The 23,335-nt window shown below is 42.7% G+C and overlaps 1 protein-coding gene across 1 annotated transcript; it reads right to left on the bottom strand.

The window, feature by feature from the left end:
- Positions 1–9,536: 9,536 nt before the first annotated feature.
- On the bottom strand, positions 9,537–21,770 carry LOC306944781 (uncharacterized protein; the record flags this gene model as incomplete). The annotated part of the gene is made up of 6 exons (XM_079533381.1): positions 9,537–9,745; positions 10,525–10,644; positions 14,165–14,217; positions 18,130–18,334; positions 18,822–18,941; positions 21,719–21,770. 6 exons carry the CDS (start codon positions 21,768–21,770, stop codon positions 9,537–9,539), a joined length of 759 nt encoding a protein of 252 aa, XP_079389507.1.
- Positions 21,771–23,335: the final 1,565 nt, after the last annotated feature.

The following is a 23,335-nucleotide window of genomic DNA, read 5'->3' as shown; positions in this document are numbered from 1 at the left end:
GTAGGTTTGAAGAGTGGACTATTCAGTGGATAAGGAATTGGTTGGATAGTCATAGCCAGAGGGTTGTTGTCAATAGCTCTATGGCCAGGTGGAGGTTGGTGACTGCTGGTGTCCCCAGCTGTCTGTCTTGGGACTGATACTCTTTAACATCTTTATCTATGACATAGAATGATGAGATTGAATGAATCCTCAGCAAGTCTGCAGATGACACCAAGCCAAGTGGTGCAGTTGTGTAAACAGTTTATGGGCTGGTTCAGCCCAGTTCCGTGACTAATGGGGCGGGTGGGACCCGTGGAGCATCTGTAACTCCCAGTGTACTACATGATGTTATGATGTGGAATACTGATAATAAAAATATTATAAAACCATGACAAGTTGATACAGAAGAAGGAAGGGATGCCATGCAGAGGGATCTTGAATAAATCTGAAGGTGGGCCCTTATAAGCATCATGAGGTTCAACAAAGCCAAATGCAAGGTGTTGCACTTATGTTGGGGCACTTATGTTCCAGGCATTCATACAGACGGGGAGAAGAAGTCTTTCAGAGCAGCCCTATGGAGAAGGACTTGAGGGTCTTGGTGGATGAAAAGTGGGACATGAGCCAGCAGTGTGTGCATGTGGCCCAGAAGGCCAGCTATGTCCAGGGCTGCATCAAAAGATATGGATGGTCCATCCTTAGAAACATTAATGACCAGACTGGATGGGACCTTATGAAACCTGATCTAGTGCTTAATCTAGTGGTTGGCAACCCTTCCCCCAACAGAGTTCCTTCCAACCCAAGTCATTCTATGATTCTATGAGAAAAAGGAAGGGAAGAGCGAGGAAAGATTGGGAAGGGAAGGGAAGGGAAGGGAAGGGAAGGGAAGGGAAGGGAAGGGAAGGGAAGGGAAGGGAAGGGAAGGGAAGGGAAGGGAAGGGAAGGGAAGGGAAGGGAAGGGAAGGGAAGGGAAGGGAAGGGAAGGGAAGGGAAGGGAAGGGAAGGGAAGGGAAGGGAAGGGAAGGGAAGGGAAGGGAAGGGAGGGGAAGAGAGAGGAAGAGAGAGGGAGGGGAGGGGAGGGGAGGGGAGGGGAGGGGAGGGGAGGGGAGGGGAGGGGAGGGGAGGGGGAAAATCAGGGGAAGAGAGAGGGAGGGGAAGAGAGAGGGAGGGGAGGGGAGGGGAGGGGAGGGGAGGGGAGGGGAGGGGAGGGGAGGGGAGGGGAGGGGAGGGGAGGGGAGGGGAGGGGAGGGGAGGGGAGGGGAGGGGAGGGGAGGGGAGGGGAGGGGGAAAATCACTGAAAATGTACTGTAAGCAGAGTTCTAGGTGATTTTGATCTGTGGATGTAACAAAGGAATGGAAAAAAAAAAAGAATGCATGCGGTTCAATAAAGAAAAGTATGTTGTACTAAGATAAAAACTGACCCCATAAATGTAGGATGAGAAACAACAGGTTCTGTTACAATTAAGAATGGCAATGTAAACAGTGGGAACCAACAGTGTCACATTATAGCAATGAAAACAAACATCACTCAAAGGAACACAGGCAGCAATGTCATGTGGAAGGTATGCAAGGTGGCCTTTCCACTCTGTCAAGACCTCAGCTGAAACACTGATGTCCAAATCTGTATGTGGCACTTCAAAAAATATACAGAGCACTTGGAGAGACCAGAGGAGAGGGAGGAGAAGTGGTCAGAGATCTTGAAAATACAGCCTTGTAAAAAATATTTGAAGCATTTAACTTTCTCAGTCAAAGCAAGATAACATTGAGGAAAGACACAGTAACCCTCTTCAAAGAAGAAAAAATAAGCTGCATGGAAGGTAATAAACTCCCTATGGTGAAAACAGGGGAGAACTACATAAAAAGAGATGGTCATTAGATATTTAGATTAGCTCATTGAAGGAAGAAGTGTCTGAGCAGTTCTAGGCTATTTTATCTTCTTTTTTGGAAACTTTCAAAGCTGCATCTGACAGACATCTTCCTGATCTGGCCCAGCATCAGAGCTCATTGAAGGAAGAAGTGTCTGAGCAGTTCTAGGCTATTTTATCTTCTTTTTTGGAAACTTTCAAAGCTGCATCTGACAGACATCTTCCTGATCTGGCCCAGCATAAGTGGGAAAAGGATCTTGACCTTTTAAGATTTCTTCTGGTCGTATGTTCTATACTGCTGAGATCATGGAAACAAATGGAACAGACCATGTTTTTTGGGCTGTGAGACCAGATTGATCAGAATTTGACACAGGAATGGAATGGAACCCCAGATACATGAGAAGAATAAAATAATGGTTGTCTCCAAGACTGCCTTTGTATTAGTATGGAGAGTTGTGATCTTTTACTCTTGAGTGTAGAAGTCTTGAGTTAGAATTACTAGCTTTCTCTGATCTAGACTGGTCTACAGAAAGATGCTGTATAAAAGGCTGTCTTCACGTCTGTTTGCAAGCTAATATCAGCATAGAACATCACCAGCCCACTAGATCAATAAAGTACGCCAATGAAATGTATTCTGCTAGAGTCTTGGATCTCACATCACTCAGGACTGAACACAAAGTCATCTTTTTTTGTACAGTTACATACCCCTTTCCTCACCCCAAAACCGTCCAAAACTTTCAGGCACACTGAAGAGCCATCTGCCAGAATAATGTGGGAGTAAAGGTTTGATACATCAGAGAGCAAGAATTAATTAAATGCCTCTTTCTCAACCCCTGCTAGATATGTATCATGGTTTCTGGGAAACCATCGGGCGTGGGGAGATGTTGGCAATCTGATCATTATTCCTAAGTGCCAGTAGCAAAGCAGCAATACACATGGATCAGTCTCAGAAGGAAGACACACATTTAGAATACTTCAGGCTTCCTTTTGGAAGAAGTATGCCTTTAACATTATGTATGCAAGAAAAGTTCTTTCACCTCTGACTCTGATTTCACCTATAAAAATCCTCACTGCTGCATTTCCTAGCAAACAAAACATGTGACACAGCACATGGCTCCCTACAATGAAAGAAGCAGCAGCATGGAAAAGAATGTAAAATATTTAAAACCAATATGAATAAAAAATGTGCCTTCTTATGTCTTCTGGCACTTTCAACTTGCATAGCTGAGAAGGATACTGTAGACCACTCTATGAATATAACCCAGCATACAGTAGCAACATAGGACTATATCACTCAGTACTGCCTGCTGGAAAGAATTACTTAATCAGGATCTTATATCTGCAGCAAATAGAGAGCTCAGTGTTAATCAGGGTATATTTGGAAGTTGGCAGTAGCATGGCTGAGGCGCTGCAATACTGCAAAGCTGTTGATAGCTCCCTAAATTCCATCTTCTCATTGGTAACAGCATTAGAGGCTCACCTTGCTCCACACACAGGACAGCAACCAGCAAGATAGCAGGAGTAGTCTTCATCTCCACCAGATCCTCTCAGTTCAATTGGGAAGGTGTTTGGAGGACAGGTTATATACCTTTTGAACAGCAGCAGTTTTACAGGTTCCAGGCATGAAGTCAACCCAAGGGTGTGTAAGGTGCGTGTGGGAGTTCTCCATGCTGGAGCCCATGGTGCACGATAGCACCTTGGGAAAAAGTCCCTTTAGCACCTTCGTTATTGCTCCTCCAGTCTAATGAGTAATGGGAAATGGGGGCTGTCTCTTCTGTCTCTGATTGCCTTTACTTCCTCCTGTCTTTCCACAGAAGCAGCAGCTGCACTGATGAAATAGCGGAGCCTGCAGGCAAAGGAAAACAGTCTTGGCAGTGCATTTTTGTAATCCCTTTTCCAGGGCTCATACCGTTGTCTTAATTGTTACACAGAACCAGAAGGCCAGACTCACACCCACGCCGATATAGCTCCAATAAAGTCAACGTTACACTAAATGAAGTTGGATAATGGCTATTCACAAAATATTTTTCTCAAATTTTTGTGTCAGCCTTCATTTCTTTATCATTTTTTTTTTCCATTAGCTGCAGTTAATCCCTGTGTGCTCTCCTCTCTTCGTTGTATTTCTTGAATACCTTCTGAAATTCCATAAATGTTTTATTTAATGACATTTTGCTTCTATTTTAGGCATCTTTTAGAGAGTCTGCTTTTCTCCACATCCAGCACTTCCTGGAAATCAGACCTCTATTTACAATACCACAAATTGTCACTCTGGAATTCCCAATCTATTTGAAAAAAAAAAAAAAAAAAAGCCATCTCTCACAATGTCTCTTTTTCAATCTCTCTTCTTAAATAAATCATTTTCTCTCTATTCCTCTGTGTAACTCTCCTCTGAATTTCTTAAGATCATTTTCTGACATTCTGGGAAATAGGATGTGTCTTGTAAGAGCTCGTGCTTCTACTTTAGTGTTTCTCCGTGGTGAGACTTGTCCTGCACAGCAGGGAGCAGAACGCACAAAAGAACAAGTTGTCAAAACCCCCTTTTTCTGACAATTATGGAATAGTACAGCTGGTGTTTTTTGTAGTAGCCATCAGTAGAATATTTTATTGGCCTTTGCGACACAAGGTGTCATTTCCTTCGTGTCTGAATCGTTTAACGCTGGATGATTTCCTTATCCTCATGACATACTGACACTTTGCAGGCTTTTCCAATACTGCTCCAGCAATGGCATAACCGGGTGGTGAATTCCAGAGTTAATCAAGACCAATGTCAAAATACTCATCTCTTATCATGGTGTTGGAGATTTGTCAGGTTCACAGGGGACGTGCTGGTAAAGATCAGATTAAACCTTTTGCTTTGCAGGAGGCAATCAAGTTTATTGTGTCTTATAAACAGGTTGTTGTTCATAATTAGTGGGTGTCTCTTTCTGCTGTTGTTTTGCAATGAGGGTAAAAGGAAGCAACCATTTCCCCTTTGTTTTTCTCCTATTAATTATCCCATAGACTTTTGTTCTGTGTATTTCTTCACCTTTTCTCCACATATGAAAGATTGCTCTATTTATTGCCACAGACCCTTGTTTTGCCAGTGGATAGGGTCAGCACAAATGTCACAGATGCCACGTTAAAGAAGTGTGTTTACTTCTGCTTAAATTTAAAGCAATTGGATAATAAGTGAAAGGATACAGCCAGAATAATAAAGATCAAGGCAATGCATCTAACCATTACTACATGACGGTAGCAATACTCAGGGTTTCCACTTGTAGGCAAGGTCTCCAGCTTCGCTAGAAGAGGGTCCATCTTTTGTATTGTTGCACAAAAAATGATTACATGACAGGCGGAAACATCTGGTTTCATTTTTTCCTTTGGATTGCACCTAAAGCCTGGCCAGGGCTCAAGGAGAAACTAAGGAAGTTTTTGTACTAGTTGGCCTTGACACTGCTTCTAAGCAAGGAAAGGTTAATTCATTCTCATAGTGCTTTATCTAAGCTACATCTTTGGCTAACGAGATGTTTTGTCCAAGATACACATTTCACTAATTATCATACATATTTCACTAATGATCAGATGCTGATGATATGTAACGCTGGGTTGTGAGATTCACTTAGAGGTCAGCTTTGATTTGAGGTCTACTGTTCAGGACTTAATACTTCAACCCCATCATGCAAATCTTGCCAACATCCATTTGTTTCTACATGAACTTTAATGCAATAGGATTTTGGCTCACTCCTTTTATCAGATCTAGCTTATTAGTCATCAAGTGCAGCTAAGATCTGCCAACAAGTGTGTACTGAGTTTAAGAAGAGAAAATTGAGTAGGAAACTGCTGTATGTCAAACAGTTATTTGGGAGCTGTTCTCAAGACATTAAAGTCTTTGCTATTCCCTGGGCTTATTACAATGCTGGAGCATGCTCTCTTCCCAGCATTTAGAGAGAACTAATTTGCAGCCCAGTGACTAAGTCACAATGATTCCTTATTTCCCAAGAGGACAGATTACAAAACTCACAGCAGTCAGAGACAACAATTAAGCACACAGAATGGGGAAGCGAGCATCTCCTGCTGACCTTAGCCTGGAGGAAGGCCTGAAGCTGGCCAATCAGGGGCACCAAGTGGGAAGAAAGATTGAGGAAGATCAAAATAACTATGGAGGCTGAGTCACCTCTGTAGAATGATCTCATCGATACCCATTTGGGAAATCTAAAATGGACCTCAGAATGGTGCTATGAGTAGTCTATATGTCAATAGAGCTAAAGCTAATTTTGAAGAAAGGTTGGTTTCGCCACCTGTCATGGTTTTCAGAAGCATTTTAGACCCTTTGAAGACCTTACTCTGATCTTACACACCCACCTTGTCTCCTCCTTTGTCCCTGGTGCACTTGTCGATCTGATCTGCACAAATAAGGGAAGAAGACTGACATTGTGAGGGAAAAATAGGGACAACACATTCAAGGAGAGCAGAAGGCAGCATAGAAATTTCCGTATCAATGGCAATAAAGCCTTGAGTTGAGGGAAAACAAGGGCCAAGTCAAATCACCTCCTACACATGCCTGATTTAGTCAGGGCAAGGTCTCCTTGTCTGATTCAGATCCTGGCATTGTAACTGAGAGCACTGTAAACCAAGCTTTTATGTAATCCATGTAGAGAGAGCCAATTCCACCAGGAGCGATCCCAGCTATTTGAGTGAGGCACCAGTCTTCCCAAGAACCCTCAAGGCATCTCAAATGTCTGCAGGGCAGATTGGTGCTCCCATGGGAAAAGTGTGTAGTCACTGTAGCCAAATAGAAACACTGGGTGGAGATATGAAATTAGGCATGGAAGAAATCAGGATTTCTCAGGCAGGCTAGCAGAGAGGAGTCTCCTGTTATACAAGAGCTATTGCCAAGAAGGCTTTACTATGGAAGGACCTCCTGTGCCTCAGGGCAATTGCTGCTCCCATCTCCAGATAAGGAACATTTTATGTAACATGAGATGTAGGTCAGTCTTGATGGGTTATGTTGCTGGGCAACACAGAATGTAAAACATTTGGGGTCACAGGATCACACAGAATCACAGAATGGCCTGGGTTGGAAAGGACCTCGAGGATCATAAATCTCCAACCCCCTATCACAGGCAGGGCCACCAACCTCCACATTTAATACTAGACCAGGCTGCCCAGGGCTCCATACAACCTGGCCTTGAACACCTCCAGGGATGGGGCATCCACAACCTCTCTGGACAGCCTGTTCCAGCACCTTACCAATCTCATAGTAAAGAACAGGGAGAAACAAGGTGAGATGAAGGCAGGCTGGGGCCCACAAGTGGAGCTGCTCCCTTTGGGACAGGATTCTGGCTTCCCAGTGCTGTCCATAACTCCTCCATGCAACAGCCATAAGCAGAACATAGATCATAGAATTGTAGAATCATTAAGATTGAAAAGACCACTATGATCATCTAGTCCAAGCACTAACCCATCAAAAATGCAATCTTGCATGAAGTCCTGCATGGCAGAAGCAGGTTCTGTGATGTGACTTCAGATCTTTTGCCCACACATTTTTCTTTCAGGTCCCAGCCTTCCTCTGAACCCAAAACAGAGACACCTTCCAAGCTCAGGTAGCATAGAACACTACCTTCTTTTAAACCTTGATGCCAAGAACAGGTTTATATTCCCAAGTTCACCAGGACAAGACATGTCCTGCAATCAGTGCAGTCACTATTACTGTCCCAGGCTGATCTTGGCCTGTGCCAACTAACTTTGTCCCTAAGAAATCCTAAGGCTGGGGATAGCAAAGACTGGAGACTACTTCAGTCTGATTTTCACAACCATATGATCAAGACTGGGGGCAGAGCATGGCCATTTGAGGGCAGAGTGTGGTCACAGAAGTTCTTGGCTTGTTCAAGATATTCAGATGTATATGCCACAGAAGTATCTTTAAATTTAGCAGGATGGAAAGAAAGGTGAAGGCAGTAGATTGGATAGAAGGCAGGAGCCAGCTCAGTTGAAGAATGGCAGTGCAGTAGAAAACATAGGAACAGCAAAGACTCTTATGGCTAAAGATGAATTATCCTTGGCCAACCTTGGATTTGCACCATGGAGAAAAAAAAAGTGAGATGAATCTCTAGATAGAAAATAAATATTGGAAGCAAAGTCCAGGCTGGCATTGGATGAAGAAGGAAGACTAGGAAATAGCTAGAGAGTATGTAGTCAGATATGGAAGGGAGGAAGGATGGACAAAAAGGGACAGGAGCAGGTTGAGTAAGCTGGGGCTGTAAGACCACATTTCCTTTGCAAACCTGTTATAAAGATCCAGATATTTCTCACTATTGCCATTCCTCTGTTCTCAGCAAGTCCCAATTGAGTGAGCAACATATACAGCTGCTCTCCCTGTGTGGTGAGTCTATGGAGACAGAACCAGCTGGGTGAGCTGCACCCAGCTAATTACCCTGGGAGATCTTTGATGGAGTAATCCTAATGGAAAGCTTCTCCAGCTCAGGAGAAAGCATTTCAGCATTGAGTGATTCACTCTGAAAGAGTTTCAGTGAGCAACTCTCTTATTCACAGCTATTATCCACAAGGAAGGTCAGCAAAGGGGAATAAGTTCCTTCAATTTTAGCACAGGTAGAAAACTTGACTAGCAAACATAAGAGATTTGTCCTCAGAGTTAATATTTGTTAAACACTCCAGCACACACAGGGTAGAAACCACCTGTTTTTTTCTGATGAGTTTCCTTTAGGCACCACTCTAGTTACTTTTCTTTCTTTTCAAGATAATCCATAATGCTTATAAAGCAACTTCTACTAGAAGAAGTAATTTCTTAAATCATTTTAAGAAAAATGTAATGCTCGAGATCCCTTCATTTTCAGTCCTACCTTGTCCCCTCTGTTTGCCTGCTGAAGAGTTCAGCAGCCATTTACTTTCCGCCAGCTGACCCAGAAGAGAAATTGAAAGCAAGTTAAATAGAATTGAGTTTACTCTGAAATAGACTTACAAAATAACACTTCTACCAATACAAAAAGAAAAGAAAAGAAAAGAAAAGAAAAGAAAAGAAAAGAAAAGAAAAGAAAAGAAAAGAAAAGAAAAGAAAAGAAAAGAAAAGAAAAGAAAAGAAAAGAAAAGAAAAGAAAAGAAAAGAAAAGAAAAGAAAAGAAAAGAAAACAACACATTGAAGGAAAACCTTAGAAGAGGCTTCCCAAAGTGAATGCAAAGTGAATGGAATATATTTCAGTGTTATTTCCATTCAACTTGCAGACAAAGTTGTTGCTGGTAACATGGGTGCACCCAACCACTGCACCCTATATGCCATACCACACACTCACACAACAGACTAAAATAATACTTTATTGTGCCCAGCTTCTGTTTAACAAATCTAATATCAAACGGGAGAAAATGGTATAAAGGGAAAAATGGCACAGGAGAATGGTAGGGCCAAAATGAAGGGGAAAAATGCATGGAGTTACAGAGTTGTGTAATAGGAGAGATGGTGCCTGTATGGTACTCTGTGTATGGTAAAGAGCATACATGGTGTTCCAAACACCATTCTGAGGTAGGGTCATGCTCTTGTGCATGGCCATCAGAGCATGGAAAGAGTAAAAATATTTACTGATGGGATGTGACACACCAGGTTGAAGAGACAAGATGGCATTCACCCTGGCAGAAACTTCTGTACAGATGAGATACTGAACTCTTGCAGTGCAAGGCCACGTAGCTCCTTTCCTCCCATCCCATTTAGAACCCCAGGCGGAAGATGCAGGCAAGACTGGCCAAGACACCCACAGCTATCATGGTGTAACTGGTTTTCACACTGCTGGCCCCACTGATGTTGCACAAGGAAGTCTGGCAGCAGTTAGTGGCAACACCTGCAATCCCTATATTCAGGTCAATTGTTGGGCAAAATGCAGCACATCTCTTGGTAATACTTTGCTGACGGTCATCGCCTGAAGTGGGAGAGAGAGAACAAGGGGAAAAGTCAGGTTTTTTTAATAAGTGATAGAATGTCTGCACAATATGCACTGGGGAATGTACTGTTCTATACTGAATGCTGATGGTTTTCCTTTGGGCTTTGGCACACTGCATCATTTATTTGTTTATAGGTGACCTATGGTGACCATCCCTTGACTTTAAGGCTCCTGTGCCATGTTCAGGCCCAGCTGAATGGAACCTGAAGCATGAATTCAGAGATCTAATGCATTTGTTTAGTGCAAGATTGCCCCATTTCTGGAAGTGTTCAAAGCCAGGTTGGATAGGGCCCAGGTTTAGTGCCTGATTTAGCAGTTGGCAAACATATCTATGGAAGGGTGTTGGAACTAGATGATCTTTGAGGTCCCTTCTGATCCAAGCCATTCTATGATTCTCTGTGGTTCCACGATTCTATGAAGATGTCGTCATCATCTTGCCTTGGCTTTGTCCCTTCCACAGCACCTGGTCTTTTCTAGTTCCAACACTCTGTCAATATATCTACAGATTAGACAAGGTTGTTGTGCAAAGAAATCTCTTTTCCATCATTCCCCTCTCCTGGGTGTGTTTTACACACATTGTTATGATATATTGTGACAGAAATGAATTAGCTGAGTTCACACCCGAAGTAATATTTAATGTCTTTGTGACATGATCCTTCTAACTCTTCTGTCACATCTCCTGATGGGAGGGTACCTGTAGTCAGCCTAATCTTGAACCTCTTTTGTCAAGAGAGACCTAGAAAAAGCTTCACACTCACCGAATCCCTTAGTAGAATATGTCGTTAGACAGTACTTCTCATGGTCAGCACACGTGGTTGTACTGAGACAGTGTATGTTGGAAGTTGCATCTTTGCACGAGAAACATGTCAAGGAGAAAGCTGCAAGAGAAGCACACAAACATCCATCACTCATCTCTAGAAATATTCATAGGAACACAAAACTGGCGGTGCTAGTCCAGACTGAAGATCTGTCAACAGTCACAGGAGGCATCCAAATTTGGACCAAAATTGCTCTTTGGGACCAAAATTGCTTTAAGTTCTAATTCTTGTGGTTTGCTTATTTAGTAATCTTCTAGGGACATCCCTTCTGGATACTTGAGTCTCACTTGAATCCATTTAAACTTCTTGCATCACAAATGTTTGTTGGAAAGAGTTCCCCAATCTACTACTGCTAGAAGCATGTGGCTTTTGTGGTCTCTTTCTAACCCAATTTCTAACACCTCTCCCCATCTCTTTTTGCTGACTAATAGCTGTTTTATGAAAAGAAACCAGCTGATTCCTGTCCACTCTCTTTTGTATCCCTGTCAAGTTATCTGAAAAGTCCTGGCCTATACATCCTTTCTCAGAACAGACAGGTGGACCAACACTGAATTCTTTTAAAAATCTTGAATACTAAAAGGAAGAGAGATTTGAGAGTAAGTCCCCTGGTCATACTGAGTGTGATTTTTTTCCTCATGCTCCCACAACCTATCTCAAATAAGAAACAGGCCATGTAGCTCTCCACCTCAGTGTTTGGTGGGAAGAGGGATGCTTGCATCTGATGAATTCATTCTTGGAACTTTCCTGCACTGGGAAGCAATCCTGGCTCTGTGGATGACATGACTCAGCAAACCAGCTCCTCAGCTGCAGCACATTCCTTTTTTAGCTGTCCAAGGATAAAGACTCACTAATACTACAAATTTGGTACATCTGTAACACAGTGCATCTGCAAAGTGTTGTGCTAATAGGAATGAATGAAAACAGCTTGTGCTCAAGTAAGCTAAAGCAGTCATTCATGGCAAAGAGATCCTTAGGGAAGGTTTCTTTGCATGATAACAGGAATTTCCTGCTCATCTGTTTATCTGGAGCAAACACTCCTGCAGTAATGCCACCCAAAGGGGATTAGTCTCATTCTTCTCATTCTCAGGCTATCCCTGTCTGTGACCAGTTAATATCCATCTTATTCTTGTGCCAGCAATCTCCCTTAGCTTTATTTCCCTGCTCTTCTTTTCCTCCATCCTTCTTCTCTCTTGCCCAAGATCCTTTGCCCTTCTTGGTACCTTTGCCAGCAATGTCCTAACTGCATTTCTGCCCTTGTTTGAGCCAAACAGGGGTCAAATAAATCTGTCTGACCCAAACAGAATCTGCAATCCATACCATTAACCCAAGTGACCGGAGCATGCACTATATCTCATAGGAAACCACAAAAATGAATTTTAGGGAAGAAGTATCCATCTATCTCTGCCTCTGTGGAAGCTGCTTCCTCACCATACTGCAGCTAACAACCCGTTTTCCCTTCCCATAGCCACTCAGCACTGACCTTCACTTTCCTCTTGTGGCCTCTAGTCCTCACATATTCTACCCTCCTTTTATCTCTTGATGATGAGCACCTAGCAGAGGACACAAAATTTGGGTAGCTGGGCTTGCAATGTCTTAGATACCATCTCTCTCCTTTCCCAAGCTCAAAACTTGTGTTGCCTTGCTCACTTCTCTTGTGCAACTCGCAACCAGGCACATATCTGCTCCACCCCACTGGGAACCACCCTTTCCACCTTGATAGCCATACACTAGAGCAGAGTCCTCAGTCTTGGTTTTCTAGACATGTTATACCTTTTGTGCTTTAATCACAATTAAGAGAAACTTTCTGGATCTATGCAGGAAACTGTGGAGCTTGTTGGATGCCCAAATCTTGTTTCATCCCAGATTGACAATGCTAGTAATTTAAGAGCCCTGTTGCCATGGGAGGGAGAAAGCAAGCGATTTTGCCAACTACCCTTTTGTAAGGTTTCTCTCCCAGTATGTATTTACTGATTTTTGGGTGGCGCTGTGTGGAATGAGGAATTGGGCTTGATGATCCCTATGGGTCCCTTCCAACTCAGGATATTCTATGATTCTACTAAAGATGACTCTGGAGGCATGTGGCTGCCTTGAAGGTAACCTTCCTGCATCTAGCAAGAATGATCTCTGCTCTAAATGAAATGGTGTATTCTACAATGAAGATTGTCATGTGAATAATTTGAGCCACATGGATAAACAATTAACATTTGTAAGGCATTAGAAAGTACAGGTTCTGGCAGATACAGAATTTGCACCGTTAAAATAATTCAAGTTTGAGATTAATTGTAACAGCTACCAGCCTTCTGGCTACATTGCACAGCAAAGTGGTGCTGCCTATGTTTTAATTTTCATCGACTCCTTTAGTGAGTTTGCCATCTCATTATGTGATCTTTTTAAAAAATATGATTATAGTCGATAAGCTGCAGGAAGGAATTGGCTTTATTGCCCTTGAGTTTCTCAACCCCATTGAGTACATGCCAAGTTTAAAGCCTGTGAAGTCCCATAGTATAAACATTTACAGCTTCAAATTAACTATGAGTCTTAGTGCTCTGCTAGGTGGGGACTAAAATTGATGGTAATTTGCAGGTATTCTCTAGCTCTACAACTGAGTCAGAGAAATATTAGATTTATTCTAGGTTTAGAATAGGGCAAAAGCCATCTGAGCTGACAAAATCAAATATTTCCCCTGAAGTAGTCAGAGGGATGTTCAGATTAAAAAGAAAAAGTTATCAGAATGAGGACGGACCCTGTGTCTCCATCCCAAACCTGGGATAAGCATTGACAAAGGAGTTGCAGGAAAGAGATGGGAGACAGAGCTGCATCTTCTTGCAGCACAAACATCTCTATCAAGTTAGGTGATTAAGGTTTGCAATTGCAAACAATAAATAAGCAAGAAAAAAAAAAGTCAGGCTATATTTTCTTATAGGTCAAATTTGCAGCCTTGTTGGAAATATTTGTCAGGCTCGAGAGGGCTCTAAGCACTCTGATAGAGCTATAGGTGTCCCTGTTCATTGCAGGGGAACTGGACTAGATGACTTTTAAAGGTCCCTTTCAACTCAAATGATTCTATGATTCAATGATTCCATATTGCCAATGATTCTATATTACCACTTCCAGTTCTGTATAATCCTCAATTAAGTCCCCATCTCATGGAGCTCCACCGAGACTCATGGCTCGCAGATCTCTACATAGAGGCACTCCAAATGTTGGAGTGGGTTGGAAGGTGTCAGGTGTGAGAGTATCTCAACCCCCACTTCAGCTCCTCAGCATCATTTCAGCTGGGACCAGGCTCTAAGCATCTGATCTAGCTGTATATGTCCCTGTTCATTGCAGGGGAGTTGGACTAGATGACCTTTAAAGATCCCTTCCAACTCAAATGGTTCTGTGGTTCTGTGACTTCTCCTGGTAGGAAAGCAGCAGCCCACAGAAAGGATCGGCTGTTCTTATCCTGAAGAATGGAATAGAGCATAATGAGCTTCAGCATTACCATTTGTGCTGCAAAATCCTTTCCTCAGCCTGCAATGTCAAAGACTTGCCCCAGCTCTGGCCTTTTGCTCGCACCAAACAACCCTTGGCGACTCACCGCTCTCCGTGCACAGGGCAACGACGAGCACGACAAGAAGAGAAGCCTTCATCCTTTATAGTTCTCGCAGCCTCCAAAATAAGCAGAGCGCACGCGGGGCAGTTTTTATACCTCTGCAGTGTTTGCTTTTATGCTAGGATAATAACTATGGTGTTGCAGTGTGTCAGATGATGAGTGATTGAGAGTAACGTGTCAGTGCTTGTATGGGGAAATATGCTTTGTTGGAAATCTAAACAAGTGTATGTTCTCTCCCCCCCCCCAGTTCTTTTCTGAGTTATTTCACAATCTGGATTACTCATCTGGTACTAAGTATGCAACAGTTTCTAATTCTGGATAAGTGGAGGAAGAGCAGCACACGAAAACAAAACAGAGTCCATGCGAGAATAGAGTGCTCGCCTTTCAAGGCTCTCAGCAAAGGCTGCATCCTCCAGGATCCCATCCTCACACACTGTTTTAATGCATATGGAAATGGATTGAATTTGAAATTGAAATTGGGATTGAAACGTCTTCAAAATGTCTCTCAGGATTCTCAGTACAGCTAGATCACAAGAGCAATCTCCTTCCACTGCATTTCATAGGGGACCAGATATAATTTTCTGTAAGTCTTTTCAGTACTGCTGTTCAAAATCCTAAATGTTTCTGTTCAAAAAAGTGGATATTTTATATGAGGGAAGATATTCTCTTATTGGAAAATAAATTCCACTAGGCAATGAAAATGACCACCTAAATTAGAAAATAAAAATAACATCCACCCCCATCACATTGAGCAAGCTGTGAATTTTCTCACGAATTGCAAAGAAACAAATGTCAGGGAGAAAAAAAACAACAGCAGACAAAACACTGAAATCATGGAGAGTGAGGAGCTGCCTGATCAATGTTCTCAACTCATTAAGTCTTCAGAAAAAAAGAGTGATAGCCAACCAGTATTATTCTAAACTCCTGACAGAAATACTCCCTTGGGTTTCTATACGGTGCTCTTTATTCCTCCATTTTTACCACGTTTCAACTTCTCTCCCTGTACAAAATCAGATCATTCTTCATTTTCTTCTCATCTCTATTGCCTTTTCCTCCCACTGTTGTCTTTCTGCCATCTAACCACTGGGATGGAGGCACAGTCCCAAAAATGATCCAGCTGGGTCCTTTGCACGTGACACTCAGAGCAACCTGTGTGCCCCAGGCTTCTGTCAGGGACTCTGTCCCTTGCTGCTCTCCATCTGTTGTATTTTCTTTTTTTCTTGGTCTCAAAACTGCTTAGATTTCCACCTCCCACTAGATAGTTGAGCTTCCAGTAGGACCCACCTCCAATCATTATCTCATTGAAAAGGCATGCCCACTTCTTCAGGTGTTGTAAGTCTTTCCAGTGTCTTGTAAATTGAATGTAGAAATATTCCTAGTATGGAAACTTACGTGACTAAGGTGAGGAAATTTCTGCTTTCTCAATCTGTAGGGCATGAAACTCAGCTGGAACAGAGGCAGCAATTAACCAAGAAAGCTCAAAGGAGGAGCGTTGTTTGGCCTTGGAAAGCCAATGCCTTCGTAATGTACCAGGCAGGAAGAAAATAGAAGCTTGCAGCTTTCGTACTAGGGACTGCAGCTCTCTTTTCCTTGAAATAGTTTGTTATCTCCAATCCAGAAGAGATTTCATACTTCTTTATTGGCAAATGAACTTTTACTGCAGACTATTCGAGGTAACAGCAGAGAAGGGTGCTCCAGCCACCAGGCAATGTCATTCTGCAGCCTGTACATTGCACTGCAGAGGCAGCCCACATTCAGTTTTATTTCAGCCAGCAGCATCCATTAACAGGTACAGAAATAGCAGATCTGCCAGGCACTTTTTTTCTTCCCTCCCTTGTAGTTTCATCTAAGCAAAAACCAAAATATGTCTTGTCTCCTGCAAGCTGCTGAGATCTGGAGATGGAGAGAATGTATTTTTTAAAGATGTATTGCAGGGTTTTTGTATGCTCCTATAACTGGCCCCATGTGTGTCTCTGATGTTAATGCTATCTTCAACTCTTATCAATACCAGGTGAAATAGATTGAAAAGAATCCAAGCGGATAGAAAGAGGTCACCAGATGGACGCAGGCAAAAGAGAAGAGAATATTACAGCTTACAAGTGTTTAGATGTTATGAAATTCCAGAACATTTTGGAAAAAGAAACAAGGGATTTAAATGAGAGTGAGGGGGATGTGTCTTTTGCTAGTCTTGTTTTATTTATCTTGTTCTAAATCTAGTTGAGGTCGCCACAGGAGAAGGATGAATAATTTCTTTATTTTGGTGAAAACATTTATTTTTTCATGAAATGAAAGATGAATTTTAAAGTTAATCATGGTGCCTAATTCAAATGTTGTTTATAGATTTTCCAGTTGGCCCAAAGCCTTAAGAATAATTTCAGAAACGAATGCGGTTAGTATACAGGAAAAGTGATGGTGAAAGCAATTAAAGAGAAGCACAAAAGCCAAGTTTCTTTTTCTCTTTCCAAAAAGAAATGCCACAACATTTCAGCTGGTCCATCTCATATTTCAAGGAATGCCACGACACCCTTGTTGCCCAGAAAATAGATCTTTACAGAGTGACTAAGCCTTTCACAGCCTTCAGCCAGCACTGTGGTTTCTCACTGTGCTGTAGAAGTTCATGCCCTTAGCAGTTTGCCTCGAGCACTGATGGAGCAGAACTCCCTAACCCAGCTGGGCTGCAAACAGGAGTTTTTTCCAGGTGTTACTTTTACTTAAGCTTTCCTAAAATGTAGCTCCTGTATGGTGTTCCACCAGGAATTATGCACCTTCTTGCTCCAGGAATGCAGGTCCTTTCTGGGATCTCCATCTCTCTCATTCCCAAGCCTCAAAATACAGCAGTGAAAGAGATCACCCCATCTGATCAGGCATCACCACCTCTCCAAGCTCTTTCTGCCCAATTCCCATCCCGTTGCCATGAGCAATCATTTAGAATCATAGAATCATGAAGGCTGCACAAGACCTCTAGGATCATCAAGTCCAATCTTCAACCCATTCCCATCATGTCCACTATACCACGTCCCTCAGTGCCACATCTCCATGTTTCTGGAAAACCCCCAGGGGTGGTGACTCCAGTATTTCTCTGGGCAGCCTGTGCCAATATCTCACCATGCTTTCAGAGGAGAAATTTTTCCTAAAGTACCCAATCATCATCTTCTCCAAGCTAGCACAGAGGTCACCTCTCAATGAGGAGAATTCAAACAGCGCCGTCCTTATCTTGAACATCCCCAGCATCTTGAGAAAGTACTTAGACCCATTTAAGAGGTGAAATCATCCACATTGCAGCGATCACATGAAGACTTGTTAGCACTGCCAAGAGTGCAACTTGCCAAGCCCCCACTCCCAAGTGCCTGTAGTCACAAAGCAGTTCTCTCTGCCGCTACAAGTGCCAGCCTGCAGTGGGAACAACACAAATGGCTTTGACCTTTCCACATTGACACCTTCATTCATCAGCTCTGAGTGATCAGGCAGAACATGTGGCTTTATGGAGTGTCTTTCTTGAGCTGCTGGATGCAATTGAGTCAATGAAGAAAGGCAGCCAAGAGAGTACTCCCAGACACTAAAAAAATAAAAGGAATTTGATGTGATGTAGAGATTCAAGCTGCAGCCCTTTCTGGCAGAGCTGTTTTCTCAAGCTGAGCTTAGTGTGGATATATCAAACACACTCTAGAATAACATAAATCTTTATTTTGTCTGACAATTGTCACATATGTGCAAACAAAATAGCTTTCTCAGGGAAAATTAGTACAAAACAATCAGGGGAAAAAAAAAAAAGGAGCTATACTGCCATGCCATTTTATGGGTCAGATCTGAAAAAGAAGTGTTGGAAAAAAAGCAGAATAGCATAGACCTTGATGGAGACACTTGACAAAAGATGTTGTTTAATCTATTTGGCAAGAGCATATGTAGGCCTTTGGGTCATCACATCTTCTCCCACCCTCAACCCTCATCACAGTCCTGCCCTAATGACACAGATCAAACTGGCGACCGTTCCCAGGAACATCACAGCATAACTCAATTTCACACTGTTGGCACCACTGAAATTGCACAGGGAGGTCTTGCAGCACTTGGTGGCAATGGCCACGATGCCAAAGTCTGTGTTGGTCTCAGGACAGTCTGCAGAACATTTCTTGGTTATGCGATATCCCATGTCTTTGCCTGGATGAAAAACAGACAAGAAAGGAGAGTTGTGAAGTAAGATTCCCCTGCAAGTCCTGACCAGAGGAAAATGGGAGGAGTATAATGCTCTGCATTTAACTTGCAATGCAGGAATATCAGAGATCAGCAGATTTGATGAGTACTGGGTGAGAGTTCACACAACCTGGCTCAAGTGCACAACACTAGAAAGACCTTGATAGAAATCCATGCCATGCTTCATGCAGAACAGCAAAAAATCACTGTCAACGCATGTTTAATTTCTAAAACTACATTCCTTATGACTAACCCCTTTCCAAGCATGGGTATGAGCTTCCAGATCATGAGGTCTGCTCATGAAAATATCTGTGTTCCACATCATATGATGTGAGCCTCAAGCCCTTGTGATCAACTCTTTCCAACAGGAGCAACTACTGCCCTGAAGAAATAATTGCCCATCGCTGTCCTTGGAGACAAAAAACATAGTTCTTGAGGTGTTACTAGTACTCACCAAGATCAGCAGCACTGTATGTGGTTGTACAGTATTTCTCGTGGTCTTCACACTTGTAGGTTTTAAGACAGTTCCAGTTGGAGTGCTCATTTTCGCATACGTAGCAAAACAAGGAGGAAGCTGAATAGAGCATACATGACACACATCAGTGGTTTTAGCAATGCCCTCCTGGGAAGAAAGTGTCAAAAGCTACGTCCTTTATTGGAAAATAAAAAGTACGTGTTACAAATGCTTCTTCACGGCAAGTGAAATAAGAGGTTGGTTTTGATTAATGAAGCTGAAAAGGCAAGCAAACAGAAGAAAACAAGTTTTCTCTCTTTACTTTAGATTTTTGGTGATTAAATCCGAAAACACATTTTTCAGCCTCAGCAGTGCTCTGCTGTGACTTTTCCTGCAGACTAAGCTTCATCTCTCCCATGTTTTATGCTGGTCTGGTTGGCATCCAATCTGCAGAAGGAGAAGTCGGTATAGTTTAGCATAGCACAGTTTGGGCAAGGAGAGGATAAACCGGCGCTGTTCTCAGCTGAGAGCTTAGGGTTTTTTTTAGTATTTTCAGAGTGCATCTGCAAAACATTGTACAGGCACGAATTAATTAAAGCCTATGATACCTCTGTGGGCTAAATTACTAAGCAGAGTCACGTTAAAGGGAGTTCCCTGGGAGAGGTTGCTCTGAACAATGGAGCGATTATTTCTACCATTGCCTCGAACAGCACGTCCTCGGTGGCATTATAAACAGGTCTCAGCAAGGGCTATTACAAAGACAGGAGGTGGAAGGATATCTATTTCTGAACAAAACTGTTGTAAATTGATTCAAATTTCCAAGCTTGACACCTGGCCAAGCAAGAAACACAGGCACGTGCCATTGCGTTCCCTGGAGGTTGGTTCACAATTGCTGGGAGTGGAAAAATGGTTCCCATCCTGTTCAGAGTCCCATGACATTTTCCTTACATTTCTGGTCAGAGGTGTAGGAGGCAGTCAAACAGATATCAAAGACAGCCTGCTCCACTGCCACCAATGGTTAGTATTACAGAATCGTAGAAAAGTTGGAAAAGGCCACTAAGATCATCAAATCCAATCACCAACCCTTCCTCACCATGTCCACTAAACCATGCCACTCAGTCCCACATCTCCCCTTTTCTTGAACACCTCCAGAATGGCGACCACAAGAACCTGCACAGCAAAACCTCAATGATTGAGGGTTCCTGATCAAAGGTGATGAACTGCCAACTCAGAGAGGATTTTCATTTAGATAAACATTTCCTTACTTCAGCTCTTTTTGGCTTTTTCATGTCCTTATTTCTGCACAGAGCAGCTCCTTTCAATTGATTTTGAACCTGTTTTTTTTAATCTCCTTCCACTCTTCTCTGAAGCCCACTTGCTCAGTTGATTTAAACACGTCCCTAAATTTGAACCTGCCCATAACATTTGGTTAGACAACTCCAGAAGCAACTATAAAAGAGAAAAAAAGCCATTTTATGCCCAAACTCCCTCAGGTAAGAGAAGAAAAAGCTACTTTCTTTGCTGCACAGAGCTCAGGTGCCTTGCATACAGATCTGGAGCTTGGAACCTCACCAAACAACCAATCACCTTATTCTGAAACCAATCCAGATGCTCTTTCAACTTCCTCTTAAATTGACACATCAACACTGAGTGCTTCTCTGTCATTTGGATGAAGCCTCCCACCTTCCTCTCTGGAGGTCCCCTGACTCAGGCTGTGGATTGATATCCTTTGCATACCATGCAATAACAATTCCAGACTTGCTGTTTGACCCATATGTTACCAGATTTTTCACTCCATGTAGTCCTCCTTGATCTGTTCCTCTGATAAATCACACATAGCTATTCAAAAACAATTCCTTCAGAGCTGAGATTCCAGTGCATGTGCAAAAGCAACTGAAATGCACTCATGCTTTCACTAATGTAAGACAGGAAACCACTTAAAACACTGTAGTTGTTGTGAAGTCTTGCCTATGTTTGGCCTCCACCCTCCATTAGCTCTAGTTTTGCAAATGCAGACAGAAATAGCCTTAGCAGTGCAAAAAGGCTTGAAGTACTCCTTGGGATTATAAACATGCAGAGAGAGCAACTGTTGTTGTTGTTGTGGGGTTTTTTTTGTTATCTCAAGACAGTTATCAAGTCGTATCTGTATCTGCTTTTGAAAGAGGCCAAGCACAACATATTGTGGATCCCATTACAAATACGCTCACTGTGAGGCACTTAAGAAAGCTCATCAAAGCTGTGAACAAAGAGCTCTTGGGTTTTCAAATATCTGCCAGCAACCCAGTTTCTTAATTGCAGTGCCATTGTGGGAAATAAAGTGAAACACTGGCAGAAGATGAAGCCTCAACATTAGCCCAGTTATCTTTATCAGCAACTCCAGCAGTTTCATTCAGGAAGAAAAAGAAAACTGAAGGCAAAACTGTGAGCCCAGCTTAATTCATAGAATCATAGAATATTTCGAGTTGGAAGGGGCCCACAAGGATCATTGAGTCCAACTTCTGGCTCTGCATAGGACCACCCAAAAATCAAACCCTATGCTGAGAGCATTGTCCAAAAACTCTCACAGGCTCGATGGTCTCCTCAACTCTTAGCATTTTTCAGTTCACGTATGTATCTTCAGATGCTCAGAGCACAGTACTCAAGAGTGAGGGAAACACAAGTGGTGAGCTCATCTTCTGTGAGGTATGAGCACCTTGGTAGAGCTCAAGCAGAGGCTAAGACTCAGCCTCACTAAATATTGTTTGAAGTAAGGAATACCAAAGAAAAAAATGCACTACCAAGACTTCAGAAATTGCAGCAAAAGCAGTCAAATCCTCTTGTTCTTGTATTATCTCTAACTTCTCTTCTGGCATTTCCATCCTCTCCACCTTGCTGCCCCAGCCTCTGTACCACCTTACCTTGCTCGGCACACAGGACTGCCACCAGCAGGGCAACAAGCAAAGCCTTCATGATTGTTGTACCCTCAGAGCCCGCACGGTGTGGGATGATGCACCATCGAAAGGTTTTATACTGGGACTGTGTTTGCTTTGACTTCATCTGATTGCATCAAATTGAAGTTTTGGGGAGTGACAGCCCATAATGTGGAATCAGCGCTGGGTGTGTTTGTGCGTAGGAAATAACCCATCACGCACAGCAATTTCTTCTACCTCTCACTCAGATCCAATCTGTTATTCCAACATCTGCAGGGCTAATTGGAGGAACAATTTATGATTCAGACATGGGAGTCCTTTCTTACTCTATAGGGTTGAGCCACAAAACTTAGAGCAAGGCTGAGGCATCCATGCCAGTCTGGTGTGGCTCACTGCTTTCATGATAGGAATCATCTGGCATCCTCCATCCATGGTAGGACAGCTTCATATCTGTCATAATGAAAGTGGGAGAATAGGTAAATAATGGAATTTTCACTGGCTTGCCCAGAGTCCTTCAGAATTAACACACTTGTACCGAGAAAAGTACTTTAAGCAGAAAAACACCAACACCATACTGTAGCATTCCCACAGTACAACTATTTGTGCCTGGAGACTGTCACTGAGGTTCTCAAGGGCCCAAACAGGAATGAGATCCGATGCCTTTGTTTGCTCTGCTTCTCTGCCCTCCAGAAACATTTGGGGTTTCCAAGTGACAATGCTTGTTGTTATGTGTGCATTCTATCAGGTTTTTCCAGTCCTTGGTGACCTCCTCAGTCCATCCAGGTTCCCTCCCCCTGCTCTCACAAGCACACTGTCACCTCTTGCCACATAGTTCAGGATGCAGCAGAGACAAAAGAGAATGGGAACAGCTGTGGGAGTTAAATTGGGAATGATCAGAAATGAAAATAAGAAAGAAATGAAATACGTGCTGATCAAGAGGAGATCTCATCAGACCAGGAGCTTTCAGAGAGAGAAAAGACCAAGTGGAGTTCAGAAGCAAGACAGATTTGCTTCTGGGGTTTAGGAACATGGTTTATTGGGAAATATTGGTAGGTAGACAGTGGGCAGTGGAACAGGTGGCCTTAGAGGTCTTTTCCAACCCTAATGATTCTATGATTCTAAGATTTAAAAGTCATGGAGAGTGTGGAAACAGAATGAAAAGAATCCAATTGTTTTTTCTTTTCCCTACATTGCTCCCCAACATCTTGGTTCACAGTCTATGTGTTCAGGATCCTATGTAGATTGCATCTTGGTTTGTCTTTTGTTTTCAGTCCTTCTTTTGTACAATTCCTCATTCCTTCAAACCCTGGTGCTTTCTCTCTTTGCTTTGCCTGTAGCAGGATGGAAGCATCCTATTTTCAGAGTCCTCCATTCTTCTTTCTAGATTTGCCCTGACCTTGAACATGAATCTTTAATCATCTCTTCTTTTAGCAAGGTTGTGTGAGTCCCACATGACTGCTAATGCAGCAGTGATACTTAGGAAATAATCTGCAAAAAAGCCATACTCTCTGCACCAGACATTGTACAAATACATGCATGAATGCTATCAGGAAGGAAATAGGATCTGCTGGAGAGTGGGGGGAGGAAGGATAAGTGTTAGTCCAC

The sequence above is a fragment of the Tetrao urogallus genome, assembly GCF_951394365.1.
Source record: "Tetrao urogallus genome assembly, chromosome: 3".
Lineage (NCBI taxonomy): Eukaryota > Metazoa > Chordata > Aves > Galliformes > Phasianidae > Tetrao > Tetrao urogallus.
The sequence above is the reverse complement of the archived record's forward strand: the minus strand, read 5'-3'. Positions and strand labels throughout refer to the sequence as shown.